Genomic DNA, 20606 nt, shown 5'->3' with positions numbered 1-20606 from the left:
CGGGGGCAGTGAAAAGGAGAAAAAAACAGAAGAAGACATGGAGCAAGTTGGAAAGGGCCAACATAAAAGGGTAAAGAGAACCAAGGCAAGAGAGGAGAAGTTTCTAGTCTCTCCCCAGACCCTAATCTGTTTAGATGCTTTAATCACGTACAGCTTAAGATATTTGCTATTCTGCCACTATTCTTGCTGCTACTGGGCAGTGTTCCTTTGCCGCTCTTGCTTACCTGAGAAACAACCAAGGCACTACAATGAGTGAGCACTGTTTGAATGGACTAGCTTTGAAGTTTATTGAAAGAAGACCAAAGACACTAACAACCTGATAGAAAAGGTGAAGTACTGCTTTACAAGACAGCCAGGATCCCTGAGAGTACTGCTTGTGTAAAACATAGATTTACTTGCTTTCATAAGGATACATCTAATTTGCATGATGCTACTTATTTGATTCCTTTTATTTAGTTGTATTACCACACTCATCCCCCACTGCAAAATCTTACATTGCCAACATATAGGCCATTAAACAGCCATCAGTTGTAACAACCCTCTGACACTACTTACTTGGCCTGGAGTTTACCTAGTTGTGCTTGGTAACCTAAAGGTAAAAGGTACCATAAACCATTTTGAATGGCTTCAACTATCTACACTCTATTTTTATTGCTTTTTTTTTTTCTTTTGCATGCTGGCTTCTCCAAGTATAAGCTTCTCTACTCTGTTCTATTTTGTATTGACCTTATTTTGACATTCTCAGTTGCCTTAGGTGTCTCTATAGCTAACACGGTGATATAGTTTTTTTAACTTTCTGCTATTTACTGAGTAAGGTGTTTAGGGCCAAATTGTATTTTTCACAAGAAGCCTGTAGATTTGTTCCCTCTATTCAGAGGTTTGAAATCATATTTACCCAGATTTTTTTTCTAAGATTCTAGGTTTTGTTGTGAAGGCATTTTTGATATTATGGAACCTCATACTGCATCACCTTTCCTTTTGGATTTTTCTGTTCATTAAGTGGGGAAAAATCCTTCATTGTCACAAAGACAAACAGAACAATGGAAAGCAAACCAACAAAAAGGGACAGTGAGGGAGCTGAAATATGCTCTGTCTGCATCATTTTACAGAGAAGAGTGCTATCTGACTTTAACCTTTTGAAAGAAGTCAGCCGTTTCCGTGATAAAGTACAATAATCATACAGAAATGGACAGGGTTGCAATTTTTTTTAAATGAATACAGAAACTGCAGAGCTGTGCTGAATGAATAGCCAAGAGGAAAGAGTGCTTCACAAAGTTCAAATTCATTCAGAACAACTCCCTCCTCCCCTATAAGAATGCAACTAGCTATTATAAGTTCTAAGCCAGGTTTATTAACCTTCATCTTCTAAGGAGTAAAACAAGGAAGTGCAACGTTTCCACATTTACAGTGTAATGTATATTATTATGCTTCTGTAGCAGCCAATTGCCTATTGTAGAAAATTTATCCAATTAGTAGAACCTACTTTCCCCAGTCAACCTCCCCACCTTTCCTATGACCACTCACCAGGAACTCATATCTGTTCCAGTCATATCCTTGTGAGGTGCCCCAGGGGTACCCAGAGTTCTGAGGCACCTTACCACTACCTGCCTTCAGTATGAAGCATTCTTTTCTGTGCCTGCAGTAGCTCAGCTCCCTGAAATCAAAAGCCTCTGGTCACACAAGCACTGCCATCCAGGTCTCTGCAGACTTCACTTTTTCTGTGCAGGCTAGTGATAGGTTCACACCAATCCCTGCGTGCTCGGAATGCTCCTTGCAGTGTCCAGCCTTTAAGCACTGAACACTCACAGAAATTACCAGGTAAGAGGTCCCCAAAGAAACTAACACACCAGCTTGTTAGAGTCAATGGAAGTTCAGCTCCAATAGAACATTACTGCACTGATACATTTATAGTGAAAACACCCAGAAGTTAATTATCACAGGATAAGATACAAGAGATAGCCAATGAGGACAATAGAAACAAAGGATTACGTAAAAAGGAACAACATAAAAAGCAAACTTGGGTCTACGCTTCTCTATGGTTACCTTTCCTATTTAATAAAGGAGATTTTCCCCTAGGATTCAGTCTTTTGCAGAGCTAGCTGGGTTTCAGTCAAACTAGGATCCAAGCATTCATGCCTCAGTGAATGGAAAAAAATGGTGTCTTTTTCCCTTTGTCTTATACCCCCAAAGTTTTTTATTTTGTCCCCAGAGTCAGGATGTGCCCCTCCTCCCCTGGGGTTTATTTTCTAGTATCTTGTAGTCTCCTGTTGGGGTGGCTGCGGAGAGAGATGCCTGTCTCTCCCAGCTCCGGGGTGGTTGCGGGGAGAGACATCTGTTTACGCCAGCCAGGGCTGCTGCTGGAGACAGGGCTGGGGGAGTCCTCTCTCCCTGCCACAGCCCCAGGGCTGAGCGTGCCTCTTCAAATCCCCAAAACTATCTCTCCCTAACTCCTTACTGCAGGGTTTGTGAGGTCCCCATAGAGATTGGTGTAGGTGACAGAATCATCCCTCTGTGTGACCACAGCTCCCACTAGTGTCATTATTCCACCACAGCGGTCTGTGGGCTGCCTCAACTTTGTCATGGTTATATATATAGATTTTTTAAAGTTATATCATCTAGGGTTTTTTGTTTGTATATCATCTAGGGTTTTTTGTTTGCACATAACAAAATTCATTCTGCACATGGATGGAAAAAATAGAGAGAACTTTGCCTATAATGCTTAATCTACATGGCTGACAGAGAGACAGGTGACTCAAAGTCCTTTGTTTGCTCCAAAACATGTTTGTCATCTCTGCCTTGGATGCAGATTTTAAAACATAATTTCAGTACATATACACAACTGCTTAAATATCATCTGTACATACACCTCACAATGGTTATGAGAATCAGTATGACAAATATGTATTAGATACCTCCCCCTTGACCCTCTTTGGATAAATATCATGAAAGCAATGTGTCCAGCATAGTGAGTCTGCCAGGCCTGTTAGGAGTTTCTGTTATGGAACAATGAACCTTTTAGCCATTGGCACTGAGGGGTTCTTAAGGTCAATATACTCTACCCAGTAAAACTGTCCTTTTTTCTTCTTTTCCCAAATAACTCAGTCATCTGATTATTCTCTTCCCTTCTAATCTCCACTCCCTCATTATTATGTATCCCTTCCCTCTCTCCCCTGTGGCAGTTGCCCAGGTATCTGTTGGACACTTCAGAAAGCAAGCTAAGATTCTATGCTCCATAGAGCATACTATCTAAATTTACCTGACAATCCCTTAGGGAAGAGGAGAGGGAGGAAAAGAGTGGCAATAAGGTAACATGAGAATTCAATAGTTCAATTCCTTCTCTCTCTCTCTCTAGTTTCATATATTTTCTCCCCACATGTCTCACAAGTAAGTTTTTAGGTGGGATTGAATGTGCCATAAAAGAAGATACAGAAATTAGAGCAGGTTGAAAAATAGGGTCCCCACTTCCCCATGGAAAATTTTTATTTTTCACAGGGAAAAAAATGCTGAATTTTCTAGTGGAAATAAAATTAAAATTTTCACAGAAACGATAGACTTTCCTTGAAAATACTTGTTTAGCTGCAAGTCCTGGTGAAAGAAAAAAGGATAGAAAAATTTTGACTAGCCTTAATACAAAAGTTTGTATGAAGAAACACTAGAAGATTGCAGTAGTTGAAGCAGCAGATAATAAAGGTGTGGAGAAGGGATTTGGCTGCTAAGACAGAAAGGAAGGGACAGACTTCAGAGATGTCTTTGGGAATCTTCTCCTCTGTCTTTTGTCTCTCTCCTATTCCCTCCTTCTAACTCCTCTAACTTCTTCCCCATTCTGTCTCTTCTCTTCCTCTTCAATTTTAAAGTGAACCTGGTCCCCTTAGTGAGGCCACTGATGGTGGGAACTCTCCAGGTGTTCCGACATCAGATCCACATTGGAAGCACTTGCAGTACTTTGTACGGCTCTTTGCACTTTTACTATAGCATATGCAGTGTGGTTAGCAGAGCTGTAATGTGCAGAGAGACTCTCTACTCATAGCAGTGGGGCTACTAGCTGCATCAGAAGGAGGTCCCCTTTTAGTACCTGATATAGCTGTTGTCTCTGAACATCATTGTTCTCAATACAGCTGCACAAATCATGAGCCCAGCTGCCGCTGCCTTACTATTATTTATTATTCAATTGCAAGTTTAATTAGTTTCTAATAAATTCCCCTTTTAAGCAGCACATGGAGATGTTTGTGAAGTCCCCAGTGCTGTAATTTATCCATCTTTTCTTATGCCAGGTCCACTCTGTGGTGCTAGTTCTAATCCATGTTTGGCTGCTTGCTCAGACTCTTCCATGGACAGAAAGTTTGTTCTTCTCGTACAGAATGAATTTTCAGGCATGGTATAGGAACAGCTGGGGGAACAGCCAACACTGGCAGCCATACTACCTGCGCTGAGGGCCATCTCAATGGGAGTTTGCCTATTTTAAGGATTGTTGGGATGAATTATGAGCAATGAGGAATACTAATAAGAACATCATGGGAACTGACATTGTATCATGTATATTGGCAAGTACCCATAATTATATGAGCATGTGTGCTCTCTGTGTAAGCACAGCTAGAGCTTGAATGGAGCAAGTTGAAGTCTGTAATCTGAAGATCTTCCAGGTGAGCCAAATGGGAGCCTCCCTCTGGCTTAACCAATGAAAACCAGGCTAAAATGGTCTCCTGGAAGTTTCTCTTTGCCTATTTTCCAGCTCACACCTTCTAAAGAAGATTTAAATTTTGCTAGGAAGAGACTGAATGTGCTTTATCTTTGTCTTGGGAATGGTTTGAACATAATATTCTCCTGATAAAATGTTTTCAGGCTAGTTCTCCAGATAAGATAAAAGGTTGCCCCCTGAAGCAATGATGGTTAATGTTTTACATACCCTTTAATTACTTACCTTCTAGCCCACATATCCAACTCTTCATCCAGGTAAGCTTTAACTTTTTTTGGCTGAAGTCCAAGAGAATTCCCAGCAAAGTATATGCAGCTTTCATTTTCATTCACTAAAGTTGAGTCGGCTGAGAGGGGAAAAAATAAAACAGCTCAATTATAACTGTACCATTATTCAGACAGTAGTATCATCCCCATCCACTCCAAAGAGAACCAATTTCCTAATCAATGAAAAGATCAAATAAATGTATTAAAATACATGCTAGAAACACACATTAAGGTTACATTCCTTTGTGCAGTGATTTGATTTTAGGGCTATAGAAAAATAGATTAAATGACTAGAAAATATCTCTTGCTTGGTTTTGCAATACTTCATTGAACTGAACCATTAGCACATTTGTCAGAGGTAAAGACAACTTGGGTAACTTCTTAATTAAACCTTAAAAGTCTTTTAAAAAGCATAAATCAGACAGCAATTTTAATCTAATCTGTTTTACAGATGCTCTGTGCCTGTTTTTCATGCACATTCTTTTTAACATGAACGATAGAGTGGTGTAAATATTCAGACTTCTAAATTGGTTCTATTAACTGTTCCTTTGTTATCCAGGAAGACAATAATAGTCTCACTGAGACTAGAGAAAAGAATCTTATTCAGAATTTAGAGCTGTAAATCTCACTAGTACGCCTTAAATTCCAATCAAACATTAAAGAAGGTAGTGAATTAAAAGCTAAACTGCTCCTCTGTACTACAGTCCACTCTTCAGACAAATGCCCATTGGCTACTGATGCAGAAAGCTGGGCCTATTTCCTTCCCACATTGTTCTACCTTTACATCTGTTATCCTGTGGATTCTCTTTTTTTGGTTATCAACTGCATATAGGGCTTGGGCCTGGGCTTGTTTCCTCTCAAAAAATGCTGATAATTTCCCTTTCCCTGCCATCTTTAATGCCACATTGCACTGTAGTGGCTGTCCAACTATGCTTGCTTTTCAGCCCCATATTAATTATTCCACAACTTCTCTGACTAGCATATTGTAAAGCCATGACATTGCACCAGTCACTACTATTCCCCTTTCATTCACAGAGCTCTTCATTTGATTAGCTTACACTACTACTTAGCTCTCTATGTAGCTGTTCTGCACCTCCTTTTCTTCACACCATTGGCCCTCAGATTATTTCTGGTGGGGCTCAGAGGGATAGGCGTGGGTCTGTAATGCAGTGTTCCAAAATACTGAAGGACTGTAGCTAAGCACTGGAGCATAGTAGTAACAAAGAGACAATTGCAGTTAAAACATGTGCCCTTACATAAGGCTGAATATAAAACAATATGTACAATATAAAAAAGAAATAGATAAAATTTATATTCAAATTCATTAGATAAGATATAGTAAGTGGTTTCCACATCTACTTGAATGATTCCAACAGGTCAGATTTAATAACATATATCCTTTTGCACACGGAAGTATAACATTGCTCTACATATAATTTAGAGATGTGTTTCTAATGATTTAAGGTCACCTTTAATCCAAGACCAAGAGCAAGTGGTCTTTCAGTGATGTTCAGTCTAAATGAAGGGGAAATATATAATTTTTTCATTAGCCAAGGAGGAGCTACTGGCTATGCTGGTATATGATATAGTTATATGCCTTGTTGTAGAATGATGGGTAGATGGTCAAAGAAGAGATTAGGAGGTTTACTGTAACCTTTCGATATTTTCTTTAAGAAAGTATAGTCCAGCAGTTTCAAGCTGAGGGCATCCCAACAAAGCAAGTATAATGGAGACTATGGAAAGAAGTGCTTAGAAGTCTGAATATTTATCTAACTTTTCTGCTGTCATCTCACTCCACTTGTTCCACTCATCCATATGCTTGCCAGACTCCCAGAGCAACGTGCCATGGAATTAGTCTGTTGGCAGGTTTTCACTTGATTTATATAGTGTAAACAGTTATTACAATTTACATTATGATAAAGTTAAACTATCATTATGATATTTGACACTTTTTAGAGTACATAATATTACACCTGTCTCCCATGGATGTTCTCATCTCCCTCTTTCAAGACTATGTTAAAGCCTCATTGTAATGTTTTATGTAAATATATAAAGAATACTTGATGGCTAATATCTGTAATGACATTTATCTTCAGGAGCGAGTTATCTAGGATCCGCTCATGCGTGAAGCTAAATGTCAAGAAAGATCAGTCATTATAGTATATCTATACAATGTAAATATTTTTTACCCTGCTGTTCTTCAGGACAGGAGCTGTATTTCATGACAGTTTTAAAAAAAAAAAAAGATAGAGGACTCAGGATGTGTGAGAACAATGGGTTCTGAACACTGTTAAAACTTTTACTGCCTTGTATGTTGTTGTGCCATCAACGAAATATGTAACAGTGCAGTCTTGGGGCCTAGATACCATGGTGAATGGAGTTGGGGGTTGGGGTGGGGAGGGAGAAACAATTACATTACAAGTGTGTTAAAACAGAGAAAACAGAATATAGAAATCTCCTTATAGTTGTGTGTATAGAAAGAGATACTTTCTTGGACTCCAAGTTGCTGAGATATTAAGCTGATAGGTGCCCTAGAGATATTTGGGACAGAGACAAAGAGAGAGAGGGCTCCATAACCGTTCGCCTGTCTGCTATGCATCGTGGGGGAAATAAAGAACAAAAGTAGGGTAAAATCAGCCCAAAATGGGAGCAGAGAAGAAAGCAGGTGTTCAGAAGTATCCCCCAAATGTGCATCTGCCAGAAATCCTCTGTGCAAACTCCATTTCAGAGCAGATGGACCACAAACAAATATGTAGCCTGCTGTTAGACTAAAATATCCATGATTTGGGCTCAATCCTACTTCCATTGAAGTCAGTGACAAAGCTCCTATTGACTTCAAAGAGAGGAAGGATCAGTCCCCACCTGCACATATAGAGAACTAGATTGGATATCCCTCCATGCTCTGTAACTCATCAGAGGGGTCACAGAGTGCAGCTTTGCTAGGGAATCTAATGACAGTATGGAAACAGAAGCAAATCATGTTGCCAGTATTTAGGATGAGCAGGAAGGAGTGGGAAAGCAGCAATACTTTCATAAATTTGTCCAGAGATTCATGGAATCCCCTCTGTCTTCTACCATGATCTCTACCTAACACACAGTTCAGGGACTCACCTTTACTCCATATTCCCCTGTGTTTTCTGATGTGCCACCTCTACCCACACTTGCAGAGGAACATGCATGCAGTGGATTATTTGGTAGCAGTTTTGTGGGCAAATATTTATTTCTATGTGTTGTTACACTGAAGGTAAACAGAGTGCTTTATTTATTTCATAATGGACACATTTTGCAGAAAGAAGCTAGTTATAGATCTACTAGGTATCAGCTTTGAATTTTTCTTGAATTATTTATTAAATGTCTCCTGGTAGCTCGCAACAGCAGGAAGGAACAAGTTTGCTACACAGATTTACCATGTAAGGAAACAGCATGATGTCCTTGAAGCTTCCAGAATTATATTGATTTGAACTGGTGTGCACTTTGTGCTTAGACTTGCTCATGGGAGATCTGAAACAGATTTGGTTTTCTAAACCAAAACTTAGATGATAGTAGGTGTGCTGCAAAGGTGATTACTTTGATTTCTCTTTATAGAATTTCAGTACCAACATATCCTTTCAGACAGTACCCTGCTACCAAGCATGGCATTGGTATTGGCTGCATGGGGGTGAAGGGTCTGTGTGGACAGTCACTACTAACTGAAGGATCCTTTGTGGACAAGAGTGGTTGAAGTTGGGAAAAGAGGTAAATTAACTGAATTATTAATGAAGCTATTATCATCAGGCGTCCTCAGCGAAACAAGAAACCTGTTCACCAGCCTTTGCAACTGATATTTTATACTAATCCTCTCATAAGAAACCATATTGTAAAATTTACCATTTAAAACATTCACAATTTAAATTAAAAAAAAATTCCAACATGTCCCCTATGGATAGCAGCATTTACAATATTACTCATTTGAAAGGCTTTGTTACAAAACTACCATTACTGCATCCACAAATAATATTCACTTACTCTTGTGCCTGTATTCAGCTACCAGATCCATGGTGCACATATGAACAGAGTAAATAACAATAAATAATCACAAAACTCATATATCCTTCCCATGCCTTTCTCTGAGCTTCGCAGTACTTTCTGTCCACTCTTGTTTAGATTGCAAACTGTTCAAGGCAGGCACTGTCTATGTTTTGTCTTGTGCACCACTCAGCCTATTACTGGCACTTAACAAAAAACAAGTACCGGTAATAGCCTCCAATTACTCACCTGTCAATATGAAGCAGTTGGATATGTCCAGATTATCATTCCTAACCTTTGTAATTTGAATAGGAAGTCTCCTGTAAGAGGGATTCATTTCTGTAACGATGGTTCTACTGTAACCACTTTGGGGAAGTTAGTTTGTTTTCCATGTTTTTGAACCATGTTTTAAAATAAGAGTCATATTTCAATAACATTATTCATCCTGAATAGTAATTTACTATTACAGCAGTTCAATGATTTACATGGGATTTTTTGTTGTTATTACTATCATGAGAAAAGGTATTAACATTGCCCTACATACATTGGTCAAGATGATGCATGCATTATTAAAATTGTACCAATTTTTTTGCTCGATCTTTAGCTATAAGTTTGTCACTCATTTCTGCTTTAGCTGGTCTCAAGCCTGACATTCAAATGCTACACATCTCTGTCTATAATTCAGAGTCCTTTTATAGAAGTGAGAAAATAATACAAAAAAATTAAATAGTTATTTTATTCTTCAATTACTCATTTGAATTTAAGTATTAGCATTCTTTCTTTTTTAGCATCACACCTTTGCTTCCTATGTGTATCTATCAATGTGTATGCTGGCAGGATTGTTTGACAAAACAGGGAATATTAATTGAATATTGTAAAAATGTTGATAAAAAGAGACTTTTCAGTGTATAATTATGAGTTTTCACATAAGAAACCTGATTCTAATACTTACGTTGACACAATCAGTGGAACAGAAACACATTGTGACTATCCAATCAAAACAGTTTAAATTTCTAGTGCTCACAACGAGTTGTTTACAAGCAAACTTCAGACCAAAAAATTATTCAGATATTTAGTGATTAATTTCGAATTACTATATTTGGGAAAGTCTTGCTCTATTTGCAGACAATTCATGAACAGAAAAAGAGGAGCAATTGTTCAAATAAATGGTTCGTACTGATTTACTTGCCCACATCAATCTTTTTTCTTAAGAGATAGCCCTGTATATTTCCCTTAAGATCCTGTATTAATTTCCTCTTAAGTCCTAACAATAAAGTATTATATACTCTAACATAACATATATACGGTCTCTTCCATTACCACTAGATAAAAATTCTTTTGCGTATAATTTTCAATCAGTCACTATATTGTTCAAAGAAGCTGACTGACAGCATAAGCATTATGTAAGTACTATATTTTCACATTTAATTCAGGACGGGAATGAGAGCATAAAGTATTCTGTGTCAGAATAAGCTAATGGATTGATTTAGCAACACTGAGGATGTACTGTGCTCAGATATGTCTGCAATTGCTCCATTTTCTTATAGGTGACAATTTCCAAAGATTATGGAAAAGTTATGAAAAAACATATGCAGAAGATGTAAAACTCCCCAATAGAAGTATGATTCTCACTTGGAGGTAGATCCTTGACTTTTGGAATATGGAAACATTCACGGAGGTGCTTCAGTTCATCTTCTTCATCTAAGTGCAAAGCAAGTTTCTGATCCGCTGGATTGCATCCTAGCTGCGAGGCAGTTTGTTCTAAAACAGTCACTGGGAACCCATGAGAAGATGAATCCATTTTCCAGTCATTCAATTTCACCTTAAAATGAAAAACATCATAGTTTAAATTCTACAGGATACATATTCACTAAGGGCTGATAAGAGACCACTAATGCTGCTTTAGTTGACATTGAAGATTTATTTTATTCCAAGCTTTTATAAAGTGAAATATTTCAATGGGATGGCAAACTACAATTGATCAATTCAAGCATTTACAAGACAACATATTGCTGTAGCCCCAAATACAGATACAGTGCTGTTTCCTCTTTAAATTATATCAGCAGCTTCTAAATTCTACCACTGAACTGACAGCGGTAACAAGTTCTAGAGTGTCATTCACATTTGCAGAACTCAAAGCCAGGGACAGCATTATTATTTTATTGTTTCTTCAATCTGTGTTCTGAAAGAGAGCAGGTGTGTAGCTACATTTGAAGTTGTTTTCCAGTCTGTGCAAACTTCAAACACTTTCAGCTTTTTCACTTACTGAAATAAATAAATAAAAAATAATGAAAGTGAGAGAAAGAAAAAGGAAACACTGATGGCAGACAAAGGCATGATTGGAAGTGTTGTTTTCTAGAACAGGATTTGAAATAATATTTCACTCTTACTAGACCACATAACAGTTTGTGTTTAACATTATACTTGCTCTGCACTGAGAAAGAGGGGGGAAAACACAGGCCAAGCAGTCAATGTGATAGGCCATATTTTCCAGAGTATGCAAACCACAAATGCAACATCTGCAAACCCACTAGTCTTCACATGAAAAACAGAGAGACCTAGAGGTGAAGTGTTTGGAGCATAAAAAACTACCCTTAATACATTTTTGATACATTTTCACAGGCTTATTTGAAAATTTGGCCTAACAGATTTTTTGTCAAAGAATATTTGCCTTTGAAGTACTTTTTTGTGAATTAACTATTATGTACTTTATGGGCCAGTTCTTACTGAACCCCTGCTATGTTCTGCAGCACAAGGAGCACTTGGAAAAACTGACTTAATCAGCTAGTTGGGCATTGGCCCAGTTTAAAGAAATCTCCAGGCAGCTAGAATGTACTCTACGTCACCCCCTTTAACAGCCCAAAGGAAAGGCTTCTATCAATTACACACTAGACCAGATCAGCTCTGGTCAGAATTAGGGAAAGAAAACTGGTTTAAAGCCACCTTTCCCCAACCCCTCCAGCTGTACCAAGCAGAACTCTGGTGCAATTGAGAACTGGGCCTATATTCTTCCACTCTTCTTACCTACATATACCTCCAGTAAAAATTATTCTACCATAGAGTAATATGGCCAAATAACCTCCTGCAAATTCCTTGCTTTATTGATCTGGCTTTATTGTTCCATAAACCTACGGCTACTATAGTGAAAGGGGTCATATTAGATAGATAGATAGATAGATAGATAGATAGATAGATAGATAGATAGATAGATAGATAGATAGATAGACTCAGCCAGACACAAAATCAATACAAATGAAATCTTATAGTCACAGTGCACCATGTGGATGCTAGAGGGGATCCACAAAGGCACTCAAGTGCCTAAGTCTGGGGTTTAGGAGCTTAAGGCCCAGTTTTGGCTTCACTGTGATCCATAAAACTGCTGCCAAATGCTGTAGGCACCTAAACTCACTTGGTGCCTAAGGTTTTAGGGTACAAATTCCCCAGGGACTTGTGTTTCTACTCTGGGCATACACCCTGTTGCCTTACTTTAGGTGTCACAGTGCCTAAGAACCAGAACATTTCACAAGCTGGGGAAGACAGACATTCGGCCACCTAGGCTGTCTGCAGGGCCCAATCAGGTAGCTGTGCTAAGGTTGCCTATGGCTCGGGTCCCATTCAAAATCTGGCCAGAGGATGAGGTGGTAATATAACTGTTAGTCTAGTAGTTAGAACACTTGCCTAGGATGTGGGAGACAGAAGCTTAATTCCCGATTCTCTGCCCGAGGTGGAGGGGAGGGGACAGGATTTGAACAGGGGTCCCCCTCTGTCATAAATATAAAGGGAAGGGTAACCACCTTTCTGTATACAGTGCTATAAAATTCCTCCTGGCCAGAGGCAAACCCCTTTCACCTGTAAAGGGTAAAGAAGCTAAGGTAACCTAGCTGGCACCTGACCCAAATGATCAACGAGAGGACAAGATACTTTCAAATCTGGAGGGGGTGGGGGGGAGAACAAAGGGTTTGTCTGTCTGTGTGATGCTTTTGCCGGGAACAGATAAGGAAGGCAGCCTCAGAACTTCTGTTAAGTTAGTAAGTAATCTAGCTAGAAATGCATTAGATTTCCTTTTGTTTAATGGCTGATAAAATAAGCTGTGCTGGATGGAATGTATATTCCTGTTTTTGTGTCTCTTTGTAACTTAAGGTTTTGCCGAGAGGGATTCTCTATGTTTTGAATCTGATTACCCTGTAAGATATTTACCATCCTGATTTTACAGAAGTGATTCTTTTACCTTTTCTTTCATTAAAATTCTTCTTTTAAGAACCTGATTGATTTTTCAGTGTTCTTAAGATCCAAGGGTTTGAGTCTGTGTTCACCTGTACAAACTGGTGAAGATTCTTATCAAGCCTTCCCCAGGAAAGGGGGTGTAGGGCTTGGGGGTATTATGGGGGAAGATGTCTCCAAGTGGGCTCTTTCCCTGGTCTTTGTTTAAAACGCTTGGTGGTGGCAGCATACTGTTCAAGGACAAGGCAAAGGACCTTGGGAAAGTTTTAACCTAAACTGGTAAGAATAAGCTTAAGGGTTCTTGCATGCAGGTCCCCACAGCTGTTCCACTGTGGATAAATAATGAAAATGTTTGGAGCAGGGGGACTGGACCCAGGATCTCCCACCTCCCAAGTGGATGCCCTAAGTACTGGGCAACAGAATCATTCTCACACTCTCTGGTCCAATGATTGTCCTTTTGTGGATACATACTTAAATGGGTTAGAAAGAACAAGAATTATTTGGTGGCACAGTGGTTAGGGCACCCACCTGGGAGATAGGAGATCCCAAGTCGAGTCCCACTTTCATTATTTACCCACACTGGAACAACTTCAACAGGAGACGCTGAGGGAACCACAGGTAAGAATATCTTATAGCTCAGTGATTAGAGCACTTGACTGAAAAAATAGGAAACCCCAGTTTAAGCCCTTTTGTCAGAGGAGGGAATTGACCCAGGATCTCCTACCTCTTTGGCAAGTGTTCTAGCCACTGGGCTGTAAGCAGGCACTGCCTGCTGTGGTTGACTTGTGTAAAGTGAGGCAGGCATGTAACTCATTCTGCAAGAAACAGCTTAGGCTTCTAAGCCCTCTGACTCCAGGAGCAGGGTTCCCATTCATGGATCGCTAAGCGGAGATAGGTGCTTTCATCCAGGCTGCAGGAAGGCACCTATCTGAGACAGCAGTGGGGCTTAGCAAACACACCTCTCGTCAGCATCTGCCATTGACTAGCTTAGGCTGCTCTCCACCTAGAATTCTGCCTTGCGTGGATCACATTCTAAGGTGTCTCAGTCTTTGTGGATCACAGTGGCACTGAGACCACTTAGAGAGAGAGATACAATGAGTCTGGTCTACAGCCTTAGCTAAAAGGCAGTTGGGAGTGGATGTGTCATTACACAAAGTAAAATTATTTCCCCATGTTTATTCCCCCCTACTGTTCCTCACACGTTCTTGTCAACTGCTGGAAATGGCCCACCTTGATTATCACTACAAAAGGTTTTTTTTTCTCTCCTGCTGGTAATAGCTCACCTTACCTGATCACTCTTGTTACAGAGTGTATGGTAACACCCATTGCTTCATGTTCTCTGTGTATACAAAATCTCCCCACTGTATTTTCCACTGCATGCATCCAATGAAGTGAGCTGTAGCTCACAAAAGCTTATGCTCAAATAAATTTGTTAGTCTCTAAGGTGCCACCAGCACTCCTTTTCTTCAGACATCACTGAGTCCCATAGGGAAGCCCTAGGAGGCAGCTGTAATTTAGGTGTCTGGGGCAGGTCTAAATTACACCAGGGGCCTCCTCTCCAAGCCTAATGTGATTTAAAACCACCTTACACCCCCAACTACCTCTTTTCTCCTAGGCTGCGAGGTCTGTTCTTCCCCTCTCAGAGGCACAATATAAAATCTCACCCTTAGCCTTACTATTTGCTATTTTTAAATAAGGCCTATATATGCCCAATAGTTATCACCCTGAATTAATGACCACTGTACTTCAGATGACTATCATTTGCCTGACAAGCAAATATCATTACTCCCACCCCCTACTTGAGGCATGATCCAAAGCCCATAGAAATAAAAGTGAGTCTTTCTATTAAGTCCAGTAGAGTTTGGATAAGGTCCTTTGTCCCCTGTCAATGCTGCATTTTGCTGTATCTGATCAATGACTTCCATTTATTAAGATTCTTATTTATATCAAGTTTTGACAGCAAATAAAAAAACCCACAAATATCTAGATGCTATAAATGAATAATAACTGTTTGCAAGTATGTGATGTGTCATAAACATTATAAAATAGGATAAAACTACCAAAATAAAATCAATCAAAATCCCATTGAGGAATGAAATCCCAGAAACCCAGAGTTCCTGAGACAAGAATGAGTAAACGTTTGTGTCTTTGGAATAGGAGTTAGGCTTGCTGGATGCTAAACCATGAAAGCCTGTGCAGCCTTTATGGCATAATTGAGCATCCTAATTGCTGCTGAACAGAGCCATGCAATTATTCCATACAATTCTCAACATTGGATTTGTTATATCCTATCTGATATTTATTGAGAATTTTGTAAACACTGTTTTACCCAATTATTGACAGCTAACTGAAAAAAATATGTGCTGTATTCCTCTCCAGTTGAAATTGAGAGACCCATTAATGCAAAAGCCTCATCCTTCCTTCATGAATTCACTTCAGAATTCTGTCAAAATGGGGCAAGTTTTCACTAACTGAAACAAAAATGATCAGAACAAGGCTAATTTTTTTAAATTTAGTTGCGGTGATGTGATTTCCTCCTCTACTTTTGCTCCTTCAACTATCTGATGCCTATTTGGCTTTCTAGAGACAGCATTTATTTTTTATAACAGAAAAGAAGTGATGTTTCTCGTGGAACTGGGGTTACTGCCTGGCTGGTATTTGACTGGTCTGGTCAGCTTTTTTATGGATTTGCCAGTAGACAAAAAAAATAATTTAATCTGCCCCTGGGGGGGGGGGGTGGTTCAAGTTTGTCTAAAGATTTGCAATATTATCACAATACACAAGGATATCTAATATTAAAAGTTTCTGTGTCCAGCTAAAATGCTGCAGTGTTCAGACTTCCACAGTTTAAGCACTAATAGATCAAAACTGTTGAAAATACAGCAGCTGTCTGCCCACCAACACACAAGTGCACCACGCATGTGTGATAGAGGATTTGAGTCACGCCAGAGTGAGGAGACATCGAAGGCATATTAAATCATGGAAGAATAGAGCGACAGTGCGAGTGATCCTACTACACCCCTGGGGAAAAAAAAAACTCACATCAGAAACTGCCCATTCAATGACAACAGGCTAAAACGAAACAGCCTGCAAAGACCGGCTGGCAAAATTTGCTGATGAAACAAAAGCCCGTTTGTTATCATTGATGTTATCAGTCTTATCTATACATGTTCTCTCTCTGGATACTATAACTGGGCTGTTGCATAGCTGCTTTGTGGTTGGGGGTTAGGGTTGGAGTGCAAGCTAGTTTCAAAACGGTGAAAGACTTGATTGTACATAGACCAGTACTTGCACTATTCAGTCCTGCATTGCCCACACTTGTGACTACTGATGCTTCTGATTATGGACTTGGGGCTGTCTTCACACAACTTCATGAGGAGAACACAGAGAGGACTGTGGCATTTGCTTCAAGGACACTAAGTAACGCTGAGAAAAAATATTCTACAGTCATTATATAGTCTTTCAGCACAAATATCAGTTTTATCCTTGCATTTTCCATTTTAAAGCTACAAAACAAACATAAATGCCACTAATAGCAGTGTGGATATTTCTCTTTTGCCATTTATACATAGTTTACTAACTGAAAAAAAAATCTCAATGAGGAAATATTAACAAACCATCCTATCAAACTTACAGGGAAAGGAACTTTAGGTTAAGAACTATAATTTGATTATTTTTAGATCAATTTTATACTATTTTATAGTTCTATTCTCTGCCTATATAATTGTATCATCATATCTTCATTATTCAACTGTCCCCCAATATTTTCCTAAAATGTTCAGAGCTGATTACTCACGGTACTTTCCGCCTAACACGCTGCTGCCACAAGGCATGAGTCTTTACTTAAAGTTGAATCAGTAACGTCTTAAAAGAGGTTATCACATGAAGAAAATTTGTTCTGCTTTCTGCCCTCTAATAGCAGTTCACCAGGCTGCAGAAGGTAGTTTAACCCATAGAACTTTGATCTTTTCCAGGCTGCTGGCCAAATAAATGTTTAAGAGGGTCATATGCACGCAATATAAATCCGTAGTCTCAAGGGTTAAAGACACCAGCTGAAAGCACCAATAGCATTACTACATGTGGTAAAGGACTAAAGAACTACAGACCTGCAGCCTTTAAAAAAACAAAGTTAAGTACAAGAGTCTGACCTAGCAACTCTTGGTCATGTTAGTAATTCTTATTCATATGAGTACAGTTTTCAAGATCCGTCCCTAAAAATGCAAGCCAAAGCAATTTGCTTTCTAAATTTACATCATCCTAACAGGGTTTTCAAAATACTGCATTAAATTCAAGTAAGTTACAGAACTATTAGTAATGGAAAAAATTCTAAATATAATATTCACAGCATGACTGCAACAATACAAAGACTGGAATTAATTAATTGGAATTAATTTGCAAACTGGATATAATTAACTTAGGCTTGAATAAAGACTGGGAGTGGATGGGTCGTTACACAAAGTAAAACTATTTCCCCATGTTTATTTCCCCCCCACTGTTCCTCAGACCTTCTTGTCAACTGCTGGAAATGGCCCACCTTCATTATCACTACAAAAGGTTCCCTCCCTCCCCCTCTCTCCTGCTGGTAATAACTCACTTTACCTGATCACTCTTGTTACAGTGTGTATGGTAACACCCATTTTTTCATGTTCTCTGTGCCTATAAATCTCCCCACTGTATTTTCCACTGCAAGCATCCGATGAAGTGAGCTGTAGCTCACAAAAGCTTATGCTCAAATAAATTTGTTAGTCTCTAAGGTGCCACAAGTCCTCCTTTTCTTTTTGCTAATATAAAGACAAACATTCAGTAAACATGTAATTATATAATTAAATAAGTTACACAGTACAGTGTCACATCTGCAGCAAGAGAATGTGACAGACTGGAATTACAACAAACTCAGTTACTTAAAGTAACTTAGGCACATATTGACCTTAACATCAAACACTGACACTGTGTTAAAAGTAATTTCACAAAGCTCATCTTTCTACTCCATAGTAAAACTACATTACCCTGCAGTTAGCAGCCATTTCAGACAAAGAATGAGGAAGTTCTTAAACATGCAAACAACACTGTGGTAAGAACAGCTTTTTCCACAGACCTGCGTTTTCTATGTAAAGACTAAACAACACTGTCTCTGAACACGTGACCATCTGCAGTTAACTAGAAGTCAGATACATGAAACTTATTCCTCTGACCACAGCAAAATTGAATGCAACACTTAAAAAAAACCTAAAAAAACAAACAAAAAAACTATAAGCAATTTAACTTTCTCTCAAGAAGAGATACATTAATGGATCTTTGCTATCAGATTAGGGTGTGTTTACATTTGGTGCTGGGAATAGAGTGTAGCCACAGCCATAGCTAAAAATAGAATGTAGCTTCAGTGGTGCAAGTAGCTAGTCACACTGTTCCCTCTAAGCTGTGCGCGTGTGCACACACACAGATCCTAAACCCTGCGCACACTGCAAAACACCGCGCGCACAAAAATTTGCACAGAAGCAAACAATTTGCACAGAAGAAATTTTTTGCGCACACGGCCTGTCAAAAGTTAGAGGGAACATTGCCTAGCGACCCTGAGGTACATGCCTATTAGCTGGGCCCCTGCTGTCACTCTAGCCACACTCTGTTTTTAGCATACTAGCTGGGTCATAGCTAGTGTGGGTATGTCTCCTTCAGCTAGGATTTACATCCCCAGCTCCGAATGTAGACATACCTTTAGTGAACATCATAAACCAAATTCTCTTGCCAGACCTGAGGAGAAGGGGATAGACATTTGACTAGACATAACACTCAATTATGCAACCCTTGCTCACACTGAGCAGCACTTATTCACTTGAGTGGTGCAACTGAAATAAATATTTTAACTGGCTGTTAGAAAGGGGATAGAAGTTAGAAAGTGCAGCAGGACTAGTCAAATTAAAAAACAAACAACCTGGGAGATGGGTGAGTAAAACAGATGAATAAATATAGGTAGCCTACAACCAAGAGTCAGCAGCCTTAGTACGGATGGTGGCAGATGGATGAGCAGTATGAAGTGCAATTTACATAATATGGATATCTAGTAGCGCATATATTTTAATTTTTATGTTTGTCAAAATTCAGTCACTTTGTGGTAGATGAAAATGAAAAGCATTAGCAATTGTTTGTCTATTAAGCCTCTGATGTGTCAGCTAGAAGGGGCCCTGGATTGGCCCTATGTGAATTAAGACATATGTACCTCCATCCATCTCACGCACCATCTGTGTCTTGGGTCTTTGTGTGGTGTTTAGCAGTCACTCAGAGACAAGCTGCTGGACAGAGATATGCTTCATTCAGTATCTCAGCTTCAATTGCCTCTGTGTTAAATATCTTAAAAAGTACAGTCCCCACAACTTCCTTTCCCAGCCAAATTTAACAACCATGAACAATCAACATTTATATAAATACAGACCTTCAAATATTTATAACCACCCTACTAATTACATTTACTAACGATATTCCATTAGTCTCTGAGGTACCTTGTACTCTCTCTTGATATCTCCCTTGAGATATCAATACAACTGTTGTCAGGAGGCAGTAAGTCAATTTGTTCTGATGGTTTCATGTCCTAGGACTTATCTGTCTTAACCTGTTTTGGTTGGTCCCTTTCTCAGAACTATTCAGGCAAAAGTGAAGGCTCAGTGCTTCTTATTCTCCCACTAAAGTAAAAAAATAACATTACCTTCTGTCTGTCTTCCTTTTTACTGGCATTCATTGCTGGCAGATAGAGAATGAATCACTGTTTGAACTTCCACTGGTTGCCTTTCACATTTCCAGAGAGCGTCAGCTCCAGTGGAGATTTTAACTTCTCTGTTCTTCCACTCAGGCTATTTTCTTAATTTCTTTTTCATCATGGTACCTTGGGGCATTCAGTAATCACAGACAAAGTGCTTGACAAATCTGCTTCATTCAGTGTCTCAGTTCCAACAGCCTCTGAGTAACATAACTTTAGCTTCTTAAAGTTACAGTACCACACTCCACATATCCAGGAAAACCCTTGTTTAGAGCTTGTCTAGTTCTTGTTAACGTGAAAGCAGGCTCATGCTCCAAACGGTGGGAGAGAGGTCTTGTTATATGGGAAGAGAGGAGAGCGCCTCTGCTGGTGTTGAAGAGTCCATCCATCCATTAATATGAACAGGATGAGGTTGGGCTCAGGCCATTGAAAGCCCAGTGTTAGGAAGCAAATGCAAGCAACACTGGAGGCAACTGGGCTGGATATGTTATGAAGATCAACCCCAGTAAGAGCAACCAGAGGAGGAAACTAGGTCAACTAAAGCTCACTGTTAAGAAATGAGATGTTGGAGTGGAGGTGTTTGGGGAGAAACATGGTTATGTTTAGGTACGTATTTAGATGATTAAGTGGTTGGGTGCAGGGCTATGTATGACCATATAGGTAGGCTAGGACT

General features: G+C 39.3%; 1 protein-coding gene across 6 annotated transcripts in view; it reads right to left on the bottom strand.

Moving 5' to 3' along the window:
- KYNU (kynureninase) overlaps window positions 1-20039 on the bottom strand; it is a 99706-nt gene extending 79667 nt beyond the window's left edge. For 4 of the 6 annotated variants that reach the window (XR_013347536.1, XM_077830279.1, XM_077830282.1 and 1 more), the window contains exons 1-3: window positions 19883-20039; window positions 10597-10786; window positions 4919-5039 (exon numbers count right to left, since the gene is read on the bottom strand). Coding sequence is in view for 5 of the 6 variants with exons in the window: in XM_077830279.1 (XP_077686405.1) it covers window positions 4919-5039; window positions 10597-10786; window positions 19883-19915 (344 nt within the window). In the remaining variant the exon portion in view is untranslated. Of the gene's footprint in view, window positions 1-4918; window positions 5040-10596; window positions 10787-16981; window positions 17179-18191; window positions 18301-19882 lie in introns of those variants that run through there. The other 2 variants (XM_077830280.1, XM_077830281.1) reach the window with 2 other exon arrangements.
- Between the last annotated feature and the right edge of the window lie 567 nt (window positions 20040-20606).

Source organism: Eretmochelys imbricata, chromosome 11 (genome assembly GCF_965152235.1).
Source record: "Eretmochelys imbricata isolate rEreImb1 chromosome 11, rEreImb1.hap1, whole genome shotgun sequence".
Classification (NCBI taxonomy): Eukaryota; Metazoa; Chordata; order Testudines; family Cheloniidae; genus Eretmochelys; species Eretmochelys imbricata.
Note: the sequence above shows the minus strand (reverse complement) of the source record. Positions and strands in the feature narration are given on the sequence as shown.